At 40.2% G+C, this 23740-nt stretch overlaps 2 protein-coding genes across 2 annotated transcripts in view; one reads left to right on the top strand and one right to left on the bottom strand.

Annotated features, from left to right (window-relative positions):
• BMPER (BMP binding endothelial regulator) overlaps positions 1–23740 on the bottom strand; it is a 495935-nt gene that overhangs the window by 257872 nt on the left and 214323 nt on the right. The window contains exon 7 of the mRNA XM_073549959.1: positions 331–430. Within this exon, the coding sequence (XP_073406060.1) occupies positions 331–430 (100 nt within the window). The remainder of the gene's footprint in view (positions 1–330; positions 431–23740) is intronic.
• The window catches only part of LOC141052605 (uncharacterized), a 31814-nt gene continuing 28241 nt past the window's right edge, over positions 20168–23740 (top strand). Inside the window, exons 1-2 of the mRNA XM_073549826.1 lie at positions 20168–20183; positions 20278–20298. Coding sequence (XP_073405927.1) covers positions 20168–20183; positions 20278–20298 — 37 coding nt within the window. The remainder of the gene's footprint in view (positions 20184–20277; positions 20299–23740) is intronic.

Below are 23740 nucleotides of genomic sequence, written 5' to 3'. Positions count from 1 at the left end.
TCCTCCTCGGTGACCCATTCATAACAAGTGAGCCTGTGCCGGAGCCACGACAGGCAGCAAAGAAGAGGACGTCACCATTAGAAGATGGGAGGCGCCTGACCGCAACACCCATTGGACCAAGACCGAACTGCCCTGCTGGTGAGTAGAATCTAACTCATTATTATTATCTTTCAGGTTACATCAGGGGCTTATCTACAGCATTACAGAATGCTGTAGATAAGCCCCTGTTGTCGGTGCCGGCAGCTGATAGGCGAGAAATGGGGTGACAGATTCCCTTTAAGGTTGGCAGCACCATCTAAATACTTAAACATATTAAGAGTATCCACTCACCTATGCATTTTGGGCAACATTGTCCAGTAGGAATATGACTGAGATGCTGTGGGCATGACAGAATTGGGCAGACTTCTTTAATGCACTGTGTCCTGCCTCCCTAAAGGAAAATAGTGGAGATTAGAAAAAGGAAAACTGCAAGTCTATCCTAACAACAAAACTGTGTGTGAAAATATACAAAACTGTTCTCTTAAAAACAAAACTTAAAAACACTTTCTCAAAATCAAGTATATAAAAGTAAATCTGCCAAAAGGATCAGCCCTTCTAAGCTGTCTATATGGGCATCTATGTCAAATAAAGATGAATAAAATGATACCTTGATATCTGTGATTCCATGTTTACTCCAGAGATATCAATGTTTTTCTTATATGTAAGTGAGCTGTTCAGAACTATGGGTTGGACACAGATCTACATGATAATCTGCTGCCAAAGATTATTTTAAATGAAAGGGGCATTACCAGTGTGAGGCAAGTAATAGCTGACACTTTACTCTCATATTCACACACAGTTCTTCAGTGAAATCAGACCGAACACAGTACAGCAGAATTAAATTTTGTCTCATTACAAACATTTGCAGTAGCAGCAGTCCTCTCACTGTGCTGTCAGCTCTGCCTGATTATAACCAGCATAGTACAGCAGAGTTGAACTGGTCTAATTACAAACACAACAAGCACATTTGGAGTCTTCTCACAGTGCCATCAGATCTGCTGTACTGTCCATCCCCCATAATGGTTGCTTGTAAGACGGAAGTGGACAGAACTGTGAGAGGACTGCAGATGCAAATGTTTTTGTAATTAGACAAAGCTTACTTTTGCTTTGTACTGTTTTAGTTCTGATCTCACAGTAGAGATTATTATGTGAGCAAAGTGTCAGTCATTGCTTGGTTCACACTGGTAATACCTACTTTTATTTAAAATAATTTCTGGGGGGAGATCCTCATGAAGAACAGTGTCAGGCCTATAGATCTTAACAGCTCAATTACTAATAAGAAAAATGTGGATTTCTCTGGAATAAAACATCGGATCACAGATATGAAGGTATCATTTAATTTAGTTACCTATGACTAACATGCCCATATAGATGGCTATGGATGGTTGATCCTACTGACAGATTCCTTTAAAGGTAATACAAGTCACATGAAATGCAAATTGTAAAAATATATTATATATGGTTTCATTATTACTAATACTCTGGAATTTCAATGGATTTTCATGAACGGAATTATAGTGTAGGAGTCTCTGGTCAATACATTTTGATACACTACAATATTTAATATTGTAGTAATATATATAAAAAAAAATCACTGCATGGTGGTCAAAACTCTTCATGTTTAAGAAAATAAAAAGACCAATTTTAATGGTTTGAAGATTAAAAAAAAATGAAAAATAACATAATTAAAAGATAACTTGTGAATTTTTTTAAGGACTATTCTCAAGATTCCCTCCAGGAGTGCACCACTGACAAGCTTCCTGTTTAATGGGGGATGGTGTACTCCTGCAGATCGACTTGGATCAGACTAATATACTGTATATTCAATAACATGAGCATCACAACACATTATGAAAAGAAAAGACTAAGAATCTGTGTTTCTACTAAGGTTTGTAAGTGTGTCTTGATTTAAATGGCTGCTGAAAACAATACTAAATGTTAGTACATTAAAATTTTTTAAAAAAGAAAAGAATCCTGTCAGTCATGTCATGCTGAATGCATTTCGAATCTGAAATATCAGCAGGTTCCCTAATTAAAGAAAGCTATTTTCACTTTGAAATACTATATTGTCTCAGTGAAAGCATAGCATGATAATTGAACAAAGCACAGAAAGCAGAGTCTGCAGACAGAGAGAAGACTTCAATGGGCAGTGTTCCAACATGACTTGATTGGCAGGTGTCCTGCAATATGTAGATAGAGAGATCTATCAATCAAGATGAGCTGGATGGAGAGGATCTCAAGCTTGTCCTAAAAACTGTGACTATATGGAGAGAAAGCCTGTCTAGGATTTCATGTGCACTTTAAATACCAATTAGTTTAAAAATGCCCTTGGATAAAACTGGAGTTTCCCAGCAGCAATGAGAAAATTAATTTCACTCATCTAAATAGTATACAACACTCAAAAACAAATGGCTGCTTAGAAACAACGTTCATCTTTCATACAGTGTAAGGTAGAGGTAGACTGTAGTTTAAGCACATTTTACACTATAGCAGTGTGTGGTATGACATCATGAAGTATTCCATACTGACTTTTATGTTAACAAAAGTCAAGTAACTAGTCTAGAATGGATAATGAGAAACACATGAGAAATTTCTAATGTCACTAATTTAGAAGAGCTTGAACCTCTACCAAGGGTAGCAGTATTTCCACAACTACCTAAATGTAATACATGAAGTCTCTGCAAAAGCCCTCATAAAGCTGTCATGAATTAACATTGAACTTTCATTGAAATGGTGAAAAACGAGGTGCGAAAGTTGAAGGCAAAGTTGAGAAAGACCAGATGTTGATGGAACTAAGAGTTAATAATCTGAACCCCCCAGTCATTAGAAAGTCTCTTAGAAGAGTGGAGAAAATGCTTATCTGAATTAACATACAGTCTACTTCGGTAGAGCTCTAGAAAGTGTTTCTTATTTCAACTGCAAGTGGGTTAATGGGTTATGAAAACTATCTTTTAGAGATAGGTTACATCTGTGAGTGCTGACCATGGTTGACCTGAGACAAATTAAGATGACACCTCCATACTCTATCACAATAAACACTCGGACTATTGGGACAAGCCTAGTCTAAATAAGACTCACTCTTGTTTATGACTCTGGGATTGCTATGTTCTCTATAAACATTATAGGTTTAGCAGAGAATGAAGGGCCAGGCAGAGTCTCCATTCAGTCTATGAATAAATAAACTTAGTCAAGGCCATGAGAAACAACTTTTGTCATTCACATTTCCATATGGATTATGGATAACTGCAGTCTATTACCACCATGAGGTAATGGCTTTACATTTGGATGGATTGTAGTCTATTGCTGTGTTTGTTAGTACAAGATTAGACTCCTTTTCAGAATTTGTAAAACGCATAATAACGCCCTTGATCTTATCATGTAGAGCTGATTAATTTGTAAAGCACTTGAGGCCAAACATCAGTGGGGAGATTAACAACTAAGGGTTTGTTCTCTAGACTGTCATGAAGGACACCAAGGTCAATGTTTTTCATTATCCTCTAGATAAACCATATTTCCCTGATGTCAAAATTTCTCAATGGTATAAGGTATATACTGGGTTTAAAAATAGCTATCAAGGTCAATCTTTCGATTCAGAGGGAGGTAAATATCACATTTGATTAGATCAATTTTCCATAGAGTGGAAATAAGACAGAAACCTGGATTGTAGTCACACAATATAAAAGATTGGATGAGGCTGTAGCTGGCAATATACATCAAGAAGGACAGAAGTGCAATGAAAGTTACTTTTTAATCGTGAAAAATTGCCAACACGTCTCAACACCATGTTAGTTCTTCATCAAGCAATAAAGTGACTATGATAGTGAAGGCTGTCAAAAGGTCTTGAGTAGTAAAGAAATTACAAAAAATGTGATCCCACTCCAGCCTGTCTTTTTTTCCAATACCACATATGTAAACATTGCTACAGTATACTACACTAAATGTGTAATGTATTTAATATTACCTAGCAGAAACAAATGCTTGTATTTTTAATGTTTCTACAAACATTGTATTTTTTATATTCTGTATTTTATATTTTATGTCTACTATTTTACTTTGTTGCATATCCAAATTAATCAAAAGGGGTTTTTTGGTACCCTTTTGTTAATTTAGTCCTACAGTCCGTATATGAATATGGGCTGATGAAAATGGTAACATTATGTAGACATGGGGTGACAATTTTTCACCAAGAAAAATGAAATCTGTAAACTGTAGATATAATAGATTTTTCTTGTTCACAAACTTCTAAAAATCTCTTTTATGTACATACTTGTAAAGAGAGTCAAATATGTGCCTATCATTCTAGTGGTGTCAAAACAAGTGTGATGAATGGTAATCTTCACAACAAAAGTTTAGATCATTTAATCTTAAACAAGGTAAAAGCTTTGACACTGCCACTATCAGAACTGGTGAAGTCATGAAAAAAAGGCAGTGACACCATTAGCTCTAAGGATCTGGGGGATCTCCAGAGGATGGTGCCATTCTTAACTGCATCATGTGATGCTCACTACCAGATGTTCATGTCAGCCAGGGTGAGAATGCAGTAGCGAATGTTGATGTACGATCTTGGCCTGGTAGGTGAACTTAGGACATGTTAACCCAAGGGAACATGTGGAGCATTATACATTTTAAAAGTGCATTATTACTATTCAGGACAAAAAGAAGGACACTATTACGTTCTGAGATCAACATATGGTGTCTTATTCTAGGGAGCACGATAAGGGAATTATTATTATTATTATTATTATTTATTGTTATAGCGCCATTTATTCCATGGCGCTTTACATGTAAGGAGGGGTATACATAAAAGCAAGTACAATAATCTTAAACAATACAAGTCATAACTGGTACAGGAGGAGAGAGGACCCTGCCCGCGAGGGCTCACAATCTACAAGGGATGGGTGAGAATACAGTAGGCGAGGGTAGAGCTGGTCGTGCAGCGGTTTGGTCGATCGGTGGTTACTGCAGGTTGTAGGCTTGTCGGAAGAGGTGGGTCTTCAGGCTCTTTTTGAAGGTTTCAATGGTAGGTGAGAGTCTGACATGTTGTGGTAGAGAGTTCCAGAGTAGGGGTGATGCGCGAGAGAAATCTTGTATGCGATTGTGGGAAGAGGAGATAAGAGGGGAGTGGAGAAGGAGATCTTGTGAGGATCGGAGGTTGCGTGCGGGAAAGTACCGGGAGACGAGGTCACAGATGTATGGAGGAGACAGGTTGTGGATGGCTTTGTATGTCATGGTTAGGGTTTTGTACTGGAGTCTCTGGGCAATGGGGAGCCAGTGAAGGGATTGACAGAGGGGAGAAGCTGGGGAATAGCGGGGGGACAGGTGGATTAGTCGGGCAGCAGAGTTTATAATAGATTGGAGGGGTGCGAGAGTGTTAGAGGGGAGGCCACAGAGCAGGAGGTTGCAGTAGTCAAGGCGAGAGATGATGAGGGCATGGACTAGGGTTTTTGCAGATTCTTGGGTGAGGAATGAACGGATTCGTGAAATATTTTTGAGTTGAAGTCGGCAGGAAGTGGAAAGGGCTTGGATATGTGGTTGGAAGGAGAGATCAGCGTCAAGGATTACTCCGAGACAGCGAGCTTGTGGGACTGGGGAGAGTGGGCAGTCATTTACTGTAATTGATAGGTTCGTAGGGGGGGCCACGTGAGATGGGGGAAAGATGATGAATTCTGTTTTGTCCATGTTGAGTTTCAGAAATCTAGCGGAGAAGAAGGATGAAATAGTGGACAGATATTGAGGGATTCTGGTTAGTAGGGAGGTGATATCTGGCCCAGAGATGTAGATCTGTAGATCTGTAGATGTAGATCTTATTTTTCGTGACATATACAGGGATCGTTACTAAAAGGAATATCTGGGACTTAAAAAAGGCATGTAGTTGCTAACAGAGGCAACAACCTGTCTGTTGTACCCAGCACCAGTCATGGACCACTCCTGCCAGAGATTCAGCTACTCCCTATCAACATAGTAGCAGTTTGTCTTCCTGTTGACTGGACAGGACTACTCGTGTCATGCTGATTGACAGCTGGCTTCCCCCAATTAGGCAGCAGACAGCAGTCTGTCAATCAGCATGACACCAGTAGTCCCGCGCTGTCAACAGGAAGACAAACTGCTGCTCTGTTGACAAGGAGTAGCAAAATCTCCGGCAGGAGCAGTAAATGAACGGCGTCAGATACTGACAGGTAGTTGCCTCTGTTAGCAATAATGTGCCTATTGTCATGGTCCAGTCCGGAGTTTATCTTCTGCTGTCTTCTCTCCGGACTGGTCATGTGGGGGTTAATCTCCTCTGCCTCGTTCTGGAGCTTGCTGGGCTATTTCAGTCTCTCACAGCCTGCTGACCAGTGTTAGTGATAGCTCAAGCTTCCAGTTTAGAGCCTCTGACCCTTGTACCTTGGTGATCCTCCTGCCTTTGACGGATATTCACGTGTATGACCCGGACTGATCTCTGACCCCGTCTCTTCCCTCTCTGGCATCTGACCCCCCAGCTTTTACCCTGACCACGTATTTCGTCTCACGTTTTGGACCCCGTGCTCATGTTCTGGCTTTCTGACTCTCGGCTTGGTATTTTGACTACGTGTATTGCTGATCCTTCTGGTACGTCTGCTCCTGCTAGTTTCTGACTCGGTTCGTCTGACTATTCTCTCGTTACCTGTGGCACCTGTGCTGTTGCTCAGGGTTGCTGCTCTTAGTGTGTAACCTCTCTTCCCTCACCAGCTCACCCTGGTGGAGGTTTCACTACACCTATTTTTTTAAAGTCCTTTAATGTCTAGAGGGCAAAAAAAGAGAAGGATTACTGTGTGATGCACTAAAAGGGATACTACTACTATTTGGGGGAACCAAGAAGAACATTATTACTGTGTGAGGCACAAAACATGACACTTTTACTGTTTAATCTACAAAAAGTGTCACTTACAGTGTGATTCACTGTTAGTCTATTTCCAACAATCACATTTTGGAACCACATATATCTTGTGCTGTATATCTAGGCTCTGACTGTGTAGGAGGCAGTGGGGGTGATCAGCGTAATGACATAATTTTTGAATATTGAGGCACTGTGCCAGACAACAGGTGCAGCAAAGGGACAAAAGAGGCAGCAACAGGCTCTAAATTAAGGGTTTCAGTAGAATGGGGAGTATGTGTAAGTTGAGAATAGATGGAGATGCTAGAAATGTTGGAATGCGAGAAATCAAATGTGTCTATATTGTAAGCTCTGCATGCAAGTCACTATTCAAAGATGTCATCATGGCTGTCTCTGCCAGGTGGAAAAGATGAGAATAGTGTATGAATCCAATCAGAAATAATGTGGACTGTGAGATATTACACAAAGCTGTAATGTAATAATATATATGGTCTGCAGAATTGGTATTTACTAGATATGAACAAAATGGTTGATTGGAACTTGAACAAGTAACCACATAGGTACTCTGTGGCAGCTGGACCAGAGCACTAAAGACTTCTTATCACTTATATTTACAGTAATGTTGGTCTTCTTTATAGTATTTTGTTTTAGTTAATACCAGTTTGGTGGTACAATTCAGTCACCATTTAATGGTTGGTATATTGTGGGATTACTGTTAATATTTGTCTTAGTGCAATTTATTTTGTATGGTAGAAGCATGGTAATATTACTTTATTCACTATGTAATGGTAAGAGTTGTGACTGTATAAGTAGTAATATTGGTAATAATTTGATTTTGTGTGTTTTGCTCACAATAACACTTAGGTAATATTAATAATCTTTATTTTTTTTTTTTATATAGCGCTAACATATTCCGCAGCGCTTTACAGTTTGCACATATTATCATCACTGTCCCTGATGGGGCTCACAATCTAAATTCCCTATCAGTATGTCTTTGGAGTGTGGGAGGAAACCGGAGTGCCCGGAGGAAACCCACGCAAACACGGGGAGAACATACAAACTCCTTGCAGATGTTGTCCTTGGTGGGATACGAACCCAGGCTAACCACTGAGCCACCGTGCTGCCCATTAGCCCTGATAAAGCAACAACAGTGTTATATCTTAACTATACACGTCTATAATTTTATTTTGTGTGAAAGGAGGCATTTGGGGTGACATATTCCTAGTGGAGGGTGTAAAATGTAATGAAACAAACATTTAGTAAAACCTCACAGAGTGCGAGAGTCTCATGTCCCCTGTTTGAAGAAGATAAACACTCTTGAGTGAGGACCGAAATGGCTTAAAATATTACGGCCATCGTATTCAATAACACTGTATTGACATCAGCATCGCTTTCCCTATTGGAACTCATAATCTAAATTTTTTATTAGTATGCCTTTGTAGTGTGGGAGGAAACCCACACAAACACTGGAAGAACATACAAACTCCTTGCAGATGTTGTCCTTGGTGGGAGTTGAGCCCAGGACCCCAGCACTGCAAGGCCACCACACTGCTCACACAACATATATCCTGTCAATATGGTATATAAATGTTCGTAAAAGGATGTCCCCTTTTTATTTAATAAGTTATTCAATGTTGTTTCATGATTCATTCGCTAAAAATTGGCACATTATTAATAGACAATATATGAAGATGTCTGTAAAGAGCTGGAGTATGATAGCACTCTATAAGCGAGGAAACAAAATAAATAAAATAGAGCATTTTAGGACGGATGTCAGTTGTGCATCTTACAATTATTGCTTAAGACATATTTTTCTCTCTGCTTGCATGCCAAAACTTAAGACAAGGAAATGACACCAGCCCACCAGATACAACCTCTAACATATTAGAAACAATTTGATTGGCGTGAGCAACACTTGGCAAAAGTTTGCTTCCAATTTTTCAAGCAAGACTTAAAAATCCAAAATAAGCCAATCTGAAATTGAATCCTGACCTCAAATATATCACAAGGTACTGACTTTCTGAAGCCAAGTATCATAATCAGGAAGAATTTTAGTTCTCTCCTGAGCGCCACAATCACTAACAGACAAACCCTCCAGTCTTTCTATAGAGTAAAGGAGCAGGTGGTAACAGACCTATAAAGTAGCCAAGTCTTGCTGTAAACAGGTTCTGTTCTACGGTGAGAATTCCAGTTTCAGCCATTTCAGGAACGTTATGACAGCTTTATGTATTTTAGAACATAACTGACATAACTTTGGTTTTATGAGAAGTGCTGGATTCTGTCCATGTGAAACAGTGGTGTTAATGGACAGGAGCTCTCAGAGTAAATGGTTTTAAGTTTCTATAACTAAAATGAAGACCATTACAATTGTGACACATTCTTTATTAATCTGTTATGATGTAAGTACTTGATTTATGTCCTATTTTAAGTAATAAATTCTCATTACCCATACATGAAGATAGTTCCTATGATCACCGTTTTTTGCTTCCACAGGGTTTTCCCAACTTATGAATGGTAAATTTGCTAATTCTGATTTTTCAGCCACATTGTCATCTATTATTTTTTTTAAGCGTTATGACTGAAAGGAAGTTTTCTCATTTTGCAATATTAAACAATTTGAGGGCTTAGATTTAGAATTGGGGTGTTAATCTTGAGTGATACTGTATTAACAATAATGGGATGTATCGTTTTCTAGAATTTTATAAATTTAAGCTGGAAAGTCTTAGTTTTATTTTTTTAGGTCATTCCCTACTGCTGGGAAGTATTTATAAAATCCTGGAATTCCATTAAAGAGACTGTCAGCACAAAATGACTGTTCAAACCAAGTACAGGCACTTGGTGCACCATGGAGTGACCAAACATTTAAGTGATGCCATGATCAAGGCTTAACAGCCAAAAGGTATAGGTTTGACCAATTCTCTGTGGTGTAAGAGCTATGATGCTTTTTAATTGAAGAAATAAAAGGCAAAGTTATATTCACATTCATCGCTGGAGATGTTTTTTTTTCTTCCTGCTAACATTTAAACTTCTTGTTTTCTCTCTATCTCTGCCCTTCTATGGCTCATTGAATCCAGAGCTGTCAATCAGAGAAGGTGAGCAGAGATAAAGGGAAAACAAAAGGGTGCAAAGGTGCACTTTAATGATTGGCCCCACCATAGTGCATGGAACATCTGTGCTTGATATGAACAGTCATTCTGCACTGTCCCTTTAATTTATAATACCTTTTAAAAGGTGATGTAAAATGTACAAAATTAATTTTTTATACATATTAGGAAACTATTTAGTTATTGGGGGTTCCTTATTAGGATCCTCAACTAGTCAAAAAGAGAATTCCCAATGTGGACAAAACATTTAATAGAGGGTTAAACATACAAAAAAAAAGGAATGGATAATATTCTTGGTCAATGGTCATAAAAGATGAATTAAACTCAATCTCTTAAAGTCACTTATTTCCAGATAATATACTTGGACTCCACCATGCTGTTTCTGCTAAAAAGATTAGTTGTAAGTTGCATGGGCACTGTTTCACTTGATCCAATTGGAAATGACATTTCGAAATACCTGTTTTTCATAATGATCCATGTTATTTTACAAAGCAATCTATACTAATCTGTATTTGTTTGGCTTTAATAAGTGAAATCTCTCATTGATTTATTTTTTTCTTTCATTTTCCACCCTATTACTCCCAGAAAGATGTTGATCGCCTGGCCACAGTCAAGTATTCTATTTCTTTCCTTAAATTAGTTATAGTCACACACACAGGCACATTTATTTTAGGATTTTGTGCTTTTAGGTGGCTCGGTGCTCTGTTTACACAGCAGTGGCGAGACACACATCACCGTCATCTGGTGAGAATTATAAAGAATTTGCAATATGTGTTTCAAATTAACAGAAGAAAGATAAATACGCTCCTTTTTATGGTGTTACAGCTGACTAGTACGGAGCAGACCTAATTCATTGGGCTACCGATGCGTTCAGTAACTGTAACAGGAATTCCTGCCGTAAAAAGTCACACACATACACACGTATCATTGCCATGAAAGGAAAACTGGAATTGTGTCATATTAAGATTTCTTCCCAAAATATGCCCTTAATTTGTATAGACGGGAGGTTTGGATAATATGATGTCTTCCAGATTAATGAGCTCTCATCTGCAACTCAAAGAAGGGAAATGTTTCATTGGCGAATGTGAAGAGATTAAGTGTTCCAGCGGAAGATTTATTTTTCTGTCCTGTGGCTGGATGTATGCCTGCCTTTGTTTTGACTTTCAATTCGAAGAAACCTGTAAAGTCCAGGGCTAGGTGTGAGACGGAGGTCTGACATACAGGAGATAGGACCATTTATAATATAGAATTGCAGACTATCTCAGGTGCATGTGTAAGCATGGAACCATTTGTATTACTGTGATTGGTAAGGATACGGCTGGGATGATATGGCAATATTGGCTGCTTGACATACTGTAAAATCCCAGGCAAGTCATGTAACCAATACATTTGTGTGATTTATCAGCAAATTGCTGTCACATTGTGACTATTTTACAGCTAAGATTTGACTGTAAAAAAAAAAAAGCAGACAGGTCACTTGTGGTATACATGGTTGTCTATTATGTCAATCTCACATGTCACTGTAGAATTATAATTATAACTGTGGCGCCCCTGAGGGTTCAGTCGCCACAGAGGTACTGCACCTCCTCCTGAGGTGTGGTACCCCACCATTCAGGTAAGGTGGAGACCCCTGACCACGCTCCAACACCTGCATCCCACACAACATAGTAGTGTAGCAAAGCACCCTTTGGTGGCTCCCTGCTTGGAAGACGAAGCGAGCTGGGAGGCAGGTGGAGTTTAGGTTTTACATCAAAAGAGCGGGAAGAGTTTAGGATTCGGGCAGTCTGACAGAGTCAGAGGAAGAGTGAAGATCGCTTGAGTGGGATGGATAAAAGGAAGTGCTGCAGCCGACCTCAGTGACCTGGGTCCGCTGGCACAGGAAAGAGACATTGATAGAAAGCCTGACTCTCTCCATAAGAAGGAAGGATTAGTACGGAACTTAAGGAGAGGAGGACTAAGGATTAGGGTTAGAGCAGAACCCTTCTCAAGTTCACAGCGCAAGGCCGGGGTCCGGTCCCCGAGGTTGCATGGATACTAATGGTCCTGCGACAGACACCTGAGGAATAGAAGTTGTCATCGCTTTATTCCCACACCAGACTTGGGGGCACAACAGCAACGATAGTGAGCCGGGACTTAGTAGCAAGGAGTCCCCGAAGCGGGCTACAGCTGTCTGCCGTACAAGTAGAGTTCATAGGAACATCTGACAGGAGGAACTGCAGTGTAACTCAGTACTGAGAGTACTTCACTATAGGCGCAAAAGGGAGACGTTCAGAAAAGGCACATATGTTGGCGGAGTGTTGGAAAGGAGTACTTCACCTTGCCTGGAAGTTGGCTGAGCTCCTGACCCAGAGGACACGGCATGGATGCGGGCACCTGTACCACAACAGACTGTGAGTAAAGCTTTGGAACTACATGCCCTGGTGTCGTCCACTTATTCCTGTGTCAACCTGCCCGACACTGCTAGATCCCCTGCGCCCGACACTACACCATCTAAGTGTCACTTCACCTACTCTGCCCTGGGACTGCAGCCCTGCCTGTGGAGGGCTATAACATCATTGCTGTACCACACCATCTGTCCCAGAGGATCTGTCTGCAGTGTCGGCTTAACATCTTCATTGCCGAACACCAAAGGTGGCGTCACGACTTATTCATTCACACTGAACATTTCACCTTTGTTACGTTGGGTGCCCAGGGCCACAGGCCGGGTCCCAGCTGCCGTAACATCTCCCATTGGGGTTCATCGGGCCCGGTACCGAGTACCCCACAGCCCTGGGTGTGAGGGCGACCCATAACGACAACAGACTTGGACTTTTGGCTCCAGTTAAGTAGCAGTCTTCATTCTGCATGACCAAAGTCTGGATGCATGAACCAAGTCCACAACACTCCCTCACAGAATCAAAAAATCATAGAATATTAGAGTTGGAAGGGACCTCAAGGGTCATCGTGTCCCAACCCCCTGCTCAATACAGGATTCACTGTACCACCTCAGACAGCCTCTGATTGAAGACTTCCATTGAAGGAGAACTCACCACCTCTCGTGGCAGCCTGACTTACTCATTCCACTCACAGAGAGATACTACAAGAGTAAAACTAAATGCAGTCAGAGAGAATTTTTTTTTTGCAACCCTGTGGTCTCTTTGGTTCTCCAGAATTTTTGTATATTACTCATAACAAAACTCATGCTTAGGTTAGCGTGCTTCTAGCATTAAAAATGTAAAGGTGTTTTGTTCTACCTGGACAACCACTGCATTAATTAAATAATTCCTGTTGAAAATTAAAAGTAACATTTACTCACCTCCCGCACAGGTGCCAGGGTCTCTCAGGGGTTGCGTGACATTATTATTAGTGATGAGCGAACGTGTTCGGATAAGATGTTATCCAAGCATGCTCAGGTGTTATCCAAGTATCTTGGGCGTGTTCGAATAATATGTTCAAGTCTCTGTGGCTGCATAATTTGTGGCTGTTAGACAGCCTTAACACGTGTGGGATTCCCTAACAAAACAAGTCAATCAGCAGTCACTGTTGGGCTGCTACGCTCTCAATTCTTTTGCCTGTCCGAGGTTCATCTGCGTAAGAGAGCAGCAGCCCAATAGTGGCTGCTGATTGGCTGCAGGGCTCACATGGCATAACAATGTCTTGCCTTAGTGTTGGCAACTAAATAAAATTGACAAAGCTTTATTTCAAAACATGGAATTAAAATTCATGGTGGTAGATAAGATAACGCTCAGACACATGAACTGCCCTTGGTCACGCAAAGCTTTGCAAATTTTATTCAGTTGCCAACACTTGGAATTTTTCTTTATATTTTATCATAGGTCAGGGGTTCTTCTTGTAGCAGTAATGCCATATTGAAAATGGTCCTGATATTGAACAACACGGTGAGGTTTTAAACTTTTTTTCTCATTACATGAATGTGTAAGGGGGTGAAGAGGAAGAAGAGCCCAAAAGAGGTTACCTTCCCTGATCCGTATCCGGAACCACCTAGCCAGACAGCAGGGTTGCTGGGGGGAAGGCTTTCTGCCCTGGACCGACTGGACCATGTGACTGCAAGGGGCAGTGAGGCAAAGGAAGGGGCGGTGGACCGGAAGCTGTGCAGGCAGAGGGCACAAAAGGAAAGCACACCAGAGACAGCAGAGCACGCCAGAGACAGGGGAAAGCAAGCCAGAGAGAAAGCAGGCTGCAGCACCGCGCTCCCAGAGAGAGAACTCCCCATCAGAGGGCTGAGACTGAAGTACGAGACATAGTGAAAGCTGTATGTGAGTAGGTGGACTCGGTAGCCTCTGTGACCAGAGGAGACTTCCCCCTTCACAGCGCAGAGACAGTGACCCGTGATGATGGAAGTGGCAAGCCAAGACCCCTGAGTGTGGTAAAAAGACTTCCCAGTGTGCGCAGCATCGTTCCTGCGGAGAGACTGTCAGCGTATCATACAAAGACTTAGAGCAGGGGAGACTCAGGTTCTCAGCATCTCCCGGCTTCCTGCTTTAACCCCTGAGGTCCCAGCTTCATCCAGAGGAGAGATTACAGAGACTGCAAGCGCCGCTGTTGACAGTGCCAACGTGAGAGATAGAGACCCTGCAATCAAACTTTCCCCGTACTGATAAGTTACAAGAATTCCAGCTTAATCGTTTCAACTCTGCATAACTGTTTAGCTTTCCTAGCCTTTCTACTGTTTTTCCATTTACTCTGTCGCTTTTAACCCCCACTGCTTCTCCCTACATGGAGAGTCTATTCCCTGTAAATAAACCCTTTAACTCTTGGTCTGTCTCTGATCCATGGTGACATCCCCAGCACCTGCAGAATTATTACAAATGTCTTGCCACAGTAGACCAAGCATTCACATTGTTGAAACGGCACTGGTGCAGGAAGTGAGAATATGTTATTTTTACTTTACAACAGGAAAAACCTAATTTATAAAGGAGTTGTCCAGGTACTGGATGACCACTTTAGCTATTCGCAGATAAATAAATGTTTTAGTCTGTATATTACTTTGTCAAGATGTTTTAGAACAGATACACTGTAGGGAAAGCAGAGATTGTCTATTAACATTACTGCCTTGCTGACCTCTGCAAATATACTACAGGAAGAGGTCATGATGTGTCCTGGCGATCAAGTGATTATTGGATGACAGAAGGCTGCACAAGCTGCTGGCTGCTAGCAGAATCAGATCAGCTCTGCAGTCAGGCCATTGCATTTTCTCATTAGCCACAGTCTTCAGATATCTTTGCAATTCCAGAACAAAACATGAATTATACTAAGAACACATTTTTTTTTTTTAAATTGTTCTGCAGCGAATTGATTCACCGCAAATCAAAATACTGCAAAATGTCCAATTGCCCTGAAAAAACATAAGTAACACTCTGAGGGCTCCTAGGAGTGTATCCAACATTTTTTCAAATGCTTTAACACAAACAGACACATAGCAATGTTAAAGTGAGTTCACCATTGAATTGAATGGTAACCCTGCAGTAACCTACCGTCTATTTAATAACACAGTCCATGGAGAGACTGATTGGTTGTTTGTTTGTTTTCATTTTAATATGGCCCAAAATCATTCCTTCTAGTAACATGGCTCCAGCATTCTGAGCCGTAGTATAGGATTTCGCTTTTTTATATCACGTCTATTAATTTATACCCTGTCCATTGCCACTTTTTCATTTACTATACATTTTGTACAACACTGTAATTAACTTTTGACAAGCTTTTCTATCCCGGTTTTGCATCCCTAAGGCCGGGATCACACATACGAGGAATACTGCTGAGTCTCGCATGTTAATACCTGGCACTGCCGCCGGCACTCAAGAGCGGAGCTTGCTGCCGCATAGCAATACATAGCCGCATGCTCCGCTCCTTTGTGCCGGGTATTAACATGTGAGACTTGGCCGTATTCCTCACATGTGTGATCCCGGCCTTACCCAAAAGGACATAACAAGAAATGAATGTAGGTACTCAAACAGAAAATAAAATGTGGCAAGGGTCACAGTATAGGTATGGCATTTATGGTTTTCAAACTGGGCAAGTAAACAGGTGTGCAAATATAGACATGCACAATTCAATGTCTATATTTTTTAAACATTTCTATTTTCAATTTTTTTTTGCAAAATTTAATTCCTTGCCCATAAAAGACAAAAATAATGCTTCGTAGATACACAACCAAAAGCCAGCAAAAGCAACAGGATGCTGAAATAGTATGGTATGTATAGATGTGAAATTTGACTAGCAAAAGAGATGCACAAAAAAGACACACACACTTTATGACACAGGCTGTTGCATTTATATGTCTGGATTTTGTAGAGTTTTCTTAGGCATTTTCTAAAAAAAAAAAAAAAATTATCCCCAACTTTACAAAAAGGCTTGCACAATAAATCCAGCAAATCTGTACAGATGTACACTACTTGTGACTAGCAAGCACACTGTCTCAGACATACACTGATTTTCAGATTGTTTTTTAAGCAAAAAATATTGTGCTGCCTTACTGCTATTTTAATTTTAATTTACTATAAATTAAGAAAAAATGTTAATTGTAATGCAAATGCAGCAGGACAGACACTATATACCATAGCATATTTAGTCATACTGAATCTGGCATTGCTGATGACACCTCTCATGACTTTCTTTTCCCCATGAATTGAAATTATCTAATATTTGTGAACTACCACTCTCATCTTCTGCACTGTTGCAGTTGTACAATACATTACTGTCTGGTTTATTTGTCCAATGTTTCAAGGCTTTCTCCTCTTATCACTGTTGTTCATTTTCATAGATTTTTTATTTATTATTACGTTTGTCAGATTCAAATTATTTATGTGACCACTGTGGGTTTTCCTGTCATTAAACGAGGGGTACAAACAATTTGGACTGCATGTGTATGTCTGTTATACTCAAAGAAACTTTTAAGCACAACAGACATACTGTAGGTGTGACTACAGACATAACTCTGGACAGACAATGTGGAGGAAGGGACAGTACAGCAATGCTGTCAGTACTTTGAAAAGAGGTAAGCTTATAGAAGAGTCTGTAATGTGGCACAGATAAACTCTGCAGTGCTGCACCAGGGACCTTATCTGAAACTTGATCTATTTGTGCTCTAATCTCCAAGTCCTTTTGTACTCATGCACAAGGTTAAACCAGGAAATTAGAGGTGTATCATAAGATCTCAAACATTGAGAAACTTAAGTTACCATTTTTTTCATAAATAAATGCAAGTTATATCATAGAAATTTTACCATTAACATAAAGTACAATATGTCATGACAATACAATATCATAATTGGTGGGATACGTTCAAGAGTTACAGAGCTTTAACATCATAAAGTGAAAGTGGTCAGAACTGTAAAAATAGGTTTGGTCATTAATACCAAATTGGCTCTGTAAGGGGTTAAACAAAGAAATAAAAGCAAACAAAAGCAACATCTAAATACTTACACTAGTAATAGAATAATAATAATAGCAGTAATAATAATAATAATGTGCTTTTACTTATGGTGAATAATATTGTAATAAAAAAAATGAGGTTTTTTTTCTCAACAAGGGACATTCACTTAACTTCCCCTTGTACTCATAGATGAATAGTCATTGACTGAAAGGTAGATCCTGTAGTAGAAACCTTTCTCTTTTACTATGTATGTTATGAACCAATAAACCCAAGTCACACTCCTAAGTATTTTTCCAGATAATGTAGAAGAATGTAAAAAAATGAATGGATATTAATTTTTATGCCATGCTTCTCAACCCCTTTACAGAAAGAACACCGTGAGCACAACTCAAGATGGTGCTAAGGTTAGGTTCCCAAACCGTTAAAGCAACAAATATGAACCTAGCACTCAACTTAAAGGTATTTGTAAGGCGGTTTATTATAGTACACGAAAAAAGACGTTTTGGTCAATGTGACCTTCTTCAGTTACGTGTGGTATATAGATTGTGTAGAGCTTATAGGCATCTATCAGAAAGGACGATGGTGCTTTAGGCATTGAGGAGAATGATCTCTCTAAGGAAATGAGCTTGTCAGTATATAGGAGAGGGGCAAACGTGCCTCCAGATGCGGTGTCCACCGGCCATCTCAAAGATGGCCGGTGGACACTGCATCTGGAGGCACATTTGCCCCTCTCCTATATACTGACAAGCTCATTTCCTTAGAGAGATCATTCTCCTCAATGCCTAAAGCACCATCGTCCTTTCTGATAGATGCCTATAAGCTCTACACAATCTATATACCACACGTAACTGAAGAAGGTCACATTGACCGAAACGTCTTTTTTCGTGCACTACAATAAACCGCCTTACAAATACCCTTAAGTTGAGTGCTAGGTTCATATTTGTTTCTCAACCCCTTTACGACCTTGAATGTATAGGTATATCCAAGGTCGCCTCCCCCCATTTGCTTCGGACTCCGGCAATGAGCCCGCAACTTTTCTGGCACATGTCAGCTGATTTCAGCAGCTGACATGTGCTCCTAACAGCCGCAAGTGGAACCATGATCCACCCATGGCTGTTAACATGTTAAATGCTACTGTCAATCTTTGAAAGAGGCATTTAACATGCCGGTGCCGGAATAGCGTCACAGACCCTGCCCATTGGTGCACGTGTCACACGACAGCAGATAGTCTATACGTTGGCATGACAACCTTGAGTGTGCAGGAGATCCCTGTGGTTGTCATTGCCAGATAGCTATGAGCACCACCCAGTGGCCGACGCTCATAGCTGATAAGCTTTTTAGCTACACATAGCTGGGCTTCCGCCCTGCTATATGTGGCACAAGCGATTAGAAGATTGCAACTTCTAGTCTCCCATGGAGATTATTATAGCCAGTAAAAAGTAAAAAAAAGCTTTAAAAAATATTAAAAAAATAAAAAATTTTTAGAAGTTTAAATCACCCCCCCATTCAAAATAAACTAACAAAACTAAAAGATACACATATTTGGTATCACTGCAGATGAATGCCCAATCAATTAATATATAAAAATAATTAATCCAATCGGTCAATGGCATAACGAGAAAAAAATTGAACCGCCGGAATTATGGGGTTTTTTTTGCCGCATCATTGCAACAAAATGCACTAATGATGGATCAAAAGATCGTATCACCACCAAAACAGCATCAATAAAATCATCAGCTCGGCACACAAAAAATAAGACTTCACCCAGACCCAGATCCTAAAAAATGGAGACAGTACAGGTCTCGGAAAATGGCGATTTGTTTTATTTTTTACAAACTTTGGATTTTTTTTCACCACATAAGTAAAAAAACCTAAACATGTTTGGTATCTGCAAACTCTTATTGACCTAGAGAATCATAATGGAAGGTCAGTTTTAGTATTTAGTAAACTTGGTGAAAAAAATCAAAAAACAATTGTGCTATTTCATTGCACTTTGAATTTTTTTCTCGATTTCCAGTACACTATATGGCAAAAGCAATGGTGTCGTTCAAAAGTGCAACTCATCCCATAATAAACAACCTACAATGGCCATACTGACAGAAAAATAAAAAATGTATGGCTCTGGGAAGAAGGGAAACAAAAACGAAAAGGGGTTAAAGATTACTTTTTGAAATTTCACAAGGTTTTTATATTTTTCTTTATCTCTACACTCAGTATCCCTTTAATAGAGGTAATACTGAATTAACCATGAAAGTATTTCTAATGTTTTTACACAAGGAAGTTATTTTGGGACAGTTATTGGAAATACAGATTGTAAGATAATAACGGGATGCAATTAATTACATGGAGTGTGGGCAAAAATGTAGTTAAATGAGTTAACATATTTCATGTGACTTATTTCAGATATTTGTGTTATCTAAGTTTCCATATTAATTTCCATTGTTCTCTTCGTTAATTGCTTAAAATAATATTTGTGGTTTCCAACAGCAGATTATGTATTAATTACAGAAAATTACTGCTCGAAAAAGCAGTAATTTACCAAATTTTCCGGTCAATGTTTAGCCAAAGGAGCATGTAAAAAGAATGGTACCTGTGTAACTTTTTCTTTATGTTCTCACTAAAAAAACATGACCTTTGACTTCTAAATCCTTTGGTACACCATAGTAATAATACACATACAGAAGATATCAATACATGTACAAAAAATATGTAGATAATAAAAAAGAAGCTAAAAACAATAAATAAAACATATTTTTTCTCATCTAAATGTTACAATGATTCTGGAGATTTTCTTTAACTATGTACCAGTTAATACGTAAGTGAATATGCCCCAAAACAAAAATCTCAGTCAATACCAATACTTGGAAATCAAACGTTTTAGCCTTTAACTTTTTTAACTATGTTGACAGATGCTGATACATCGAGGGCTGGTAAGTGGTCCGATTACCCTCCTATATGCATAGGTGTTGACCCTGTGCTTAGCATAATAAAAATTGAGAGAAATATAGCTAGCCAGGCATTCTCCCATCTGTGATTGCTGAAGGGTATCACATGATGACTATACAGATGGATTATCATTCCTTTACTGCGTGGATGGCCTAAATTAGTCGGAGAAGTTGGTTTTAGCGTGTAGATCTCCGTTTTGACTACCCTCTAAGATGAATACACTAACAAGGTATATCGACAGGGGTCTTATTAAGTGTCCCAAAAGAGATGTAGTATACAAAAATTTCACTAAATGTTGACCCAAAAAATCTTTAATTTCCATTTAAAAGAGAATGCAGTAACATGATCTCTGAATTTGTGACAGATAAACAGATATTAACTAATTTGAAGTACAAATGGTCTCTTTAGAGAATTGAACTTCTTTGGTCCCATATGTAGTGATCTCTGGTCTAGATAATATGACACATCATTTTAAGAACATTTAGCAGATGCTGTTCATAATGTTAGCTTTTCAGGAATATGTGTTTAAGTGGCTTAAATGAGTTATCCAGGCTTAAGCTGCAAGTCTTCCGTTCATTCTATGTGACTGTAGACTTGTGAATGCTCACATTGGGTGCACTGCACACTGAGAGGATTCACGGTGTTGGCGCTCAAAGTGGACAGTCATGTGGCAACAAGTAATCATTGCTCACTCCTACCTCCAGCCTCCCGGCCATGAAGTTTTAATGTGGATTGCTAAATAAAGCGGACTTTTTCACCTGGATTGGTGCGTGCTATGCTATTCTTTCCTCTCATTGGATTCATACATTGTGTTTTCTGCACTAGCACCCGAGATCTCGGGGTTCAGCCTCCATGAGCAGTATGGACATGACAGTCTCACATTGACAGTGCCGACTTGCTTTTTCTTTACACGTGTATAACTCCATAGTGACCCCAACACAGTATAATGGCCTCCACAGTTTCCATCACACAGTAAAATTGTACCCACCATCCCCACACACAGTATGATGGCCCCAACATCTCCCTACACACTGTCATGGTTTGGACAAGGTTAATGCCCTGCCCTCTCAGGGTTAATTGTTGTGGCCTCCTTTTGGATCTGGGAGGAATATTTACACCCACCCTGGACTTGGATTCCCTGTCAGTTATACTCCTGCCTCAGCTGAGTTAAGTTGACCCTGGTGTTTTGTGTGCTTGTGCCTGCACTGTGTGTATGTTCCCTGGTTTTGATCTGGTCTGTCTCTCACTTTGCTATTGCCTGTTGATTCTGTACCTTGCTGTCCGACTCTTCTGATAATTGACTTCGGCTTGTCTCCTGACTACGTTTTTTGTCTCACTCCTTTTGTCCTGTCCTCCTGTTACTGCAGATGTGACGCCACGTGCTCAGGAGGTCTAAAGGGACTCTGACCCCGTGTCCTTGGGGCAGAGTTCTGTGACCACATTCTGAGCGCCCCCTTGCCGAGCTCTGTGAGAGCTAACAGACTCCGGCATTTAAGTTTCGCTGTACTGTGGCTCTGTGACGTAACAGAGACCACTCCTGTTCACACCGGGTGACGTTAACCCACATATGACCTTTGTATACCACTATATACGTCCGCCATTACTAAGCAGCAGTTTACCACCTCTGCACAGTGGACCCCAGGCTGCGAACGCACCTTGTATCATTATATTATTTGGTGTGTTCTGCCAGCCCGTAACACCTCCCATACCTTATAATGGCCCCCCACACCTCTCCACACATAATAATGCCCCCACACAACTCACACTGTATAATGGCCTGCACACAGTATATAACGACCCCCACTAGACCTCTAAACTGTATATTGACCCCCAGATAACCCTTCAAACAGTATAATGGTCCCCATACAACCCTCCACACATTATGATGCACACCACATAACCCTCCACACTGTATAATAGCCCCCTGATAGCTTTCCAAACAGTATAATAGCCCACACACAGCCCTCCATACAGTAAGATGGACCACAAACAACCCTTAACACTATATAATGGCCTGCATACAGTATACTGGTGCCCGCTAGCTTTCTAAATAGCATAATGGCTTGCCACATAGCCTACCAAACAGTATAACACCCCCACATAGCACTCAAAACAGTATAATGGCCCTGACATTACTGTCCAAACAGTGTAAAGGACACCCATATAGCCCTCCAATCAGTATACTGGCCCCACATAGCTGTCCAGACTGTATATTGCCCCCCCATAGCCCTCCAAACAGTATAATGGCCTCTACATAGCCCTCCATACAGTTTAATGGCCCCCACATTGCCCTCTAAGCAGTATTGACTTTCAGGAAATGAGCATTCCTAGTAACATTTTTCCCAAGACTTGAAATGTAATGTAAATACACCTTAAGTCTACAGTGCTCTTAAGCACAGGGCAGATGTTTCCAAAAATTCCAATGCCCATCAAGTGAGTCATTGTGCCTAAAGGCCCTTTTACATTTGGCGATGCACCAGCGATCCAACCAGCGATACGACCCGGTCAGGATCGCTGGTGCATCGCTAAATGATCGCTAGTGAGCTTCCACACAGAAAGATCTCACAGCGCTGCAGCATCGACGCAGGGCACGATACTCACCTTTCACACACAGCGATCCAGACGTCCTCCCGCCTGCCTCCACGCGTCACTCGTCTCACACAGCAGGAAGCCCAGCAGGAAGTGCCCGACGAGAAATGGAGCCGCCCGATCTCGCGACAGACAGCGGGGGAGCCGGTCGGAGGTAAGTATCACACATAGCGATATCGCTAGCGATATCGCTATAACGTCACAAAATCAGTCACGTTTTAGCGATATTGCTAGCGATATCGCTATGTGTAAAACCCCCTTAAAGTATAAGCCAAGACAAAAATAACACAAGAGGAGTCAAAGAAATTTAAACAATAAACAGTACTGTGCAGATGACATCATCACTTTAAGGGTTTTTCCAGTCTCCTGCAAAAAACATTAATGAGATATGAACTTTCTTTATGCATTCTTCAAAAAACAAGAACGGTGCCTGATATGAAGATTCTATAAAGCTCTTTAATACACCTATTCAATGTGATGTCGTCTCTTCTGCATGAAATATATGCTACATACCCACTTTTATAGCAATTGATCATAAATGTTACAAGCCACAGCACACATTACATAGTATCATGTAAAGAAACACACATACTAAAAAAGCAGAAATAAGGGATTCAAGCCCCTGTTTGGGCCATTTCCCTAGACTTAAACAGTTTAGAATGATCTCAATGTCTAAAGACTGTAGACTGAATAGGGAACTATGACTTAAGCCTAGTATTTGAGCTATTGCAATGTTACCTTTTCAAGAACAGGATGTAGGTACTCATGCTCGGAGTCTGTTCTACTAACTTTTGCTTGATTTTATGGATTTGGACATTTTCTGAATGATATGAAATC

Source organism: Dendrobates tinctorius, unplaced genomic scaffold (assembly GCF_039654945.1).
Source record: "Dendrobates tinctorius isolate UK_male_01 unplaced genomic scaffold, ASM3965494v1 ptg000162l, whole genome shotgun sequence".
Lineage (NCBI taxonomy): Eukaryota > Metazoa > Chordata > Amphibia > Anura > Dendrobatidae > Dendrobates > Dendrobates tinctorius.
This window is presented reverse-complemented; position numbering and strand designations above follow the sequence as displayed.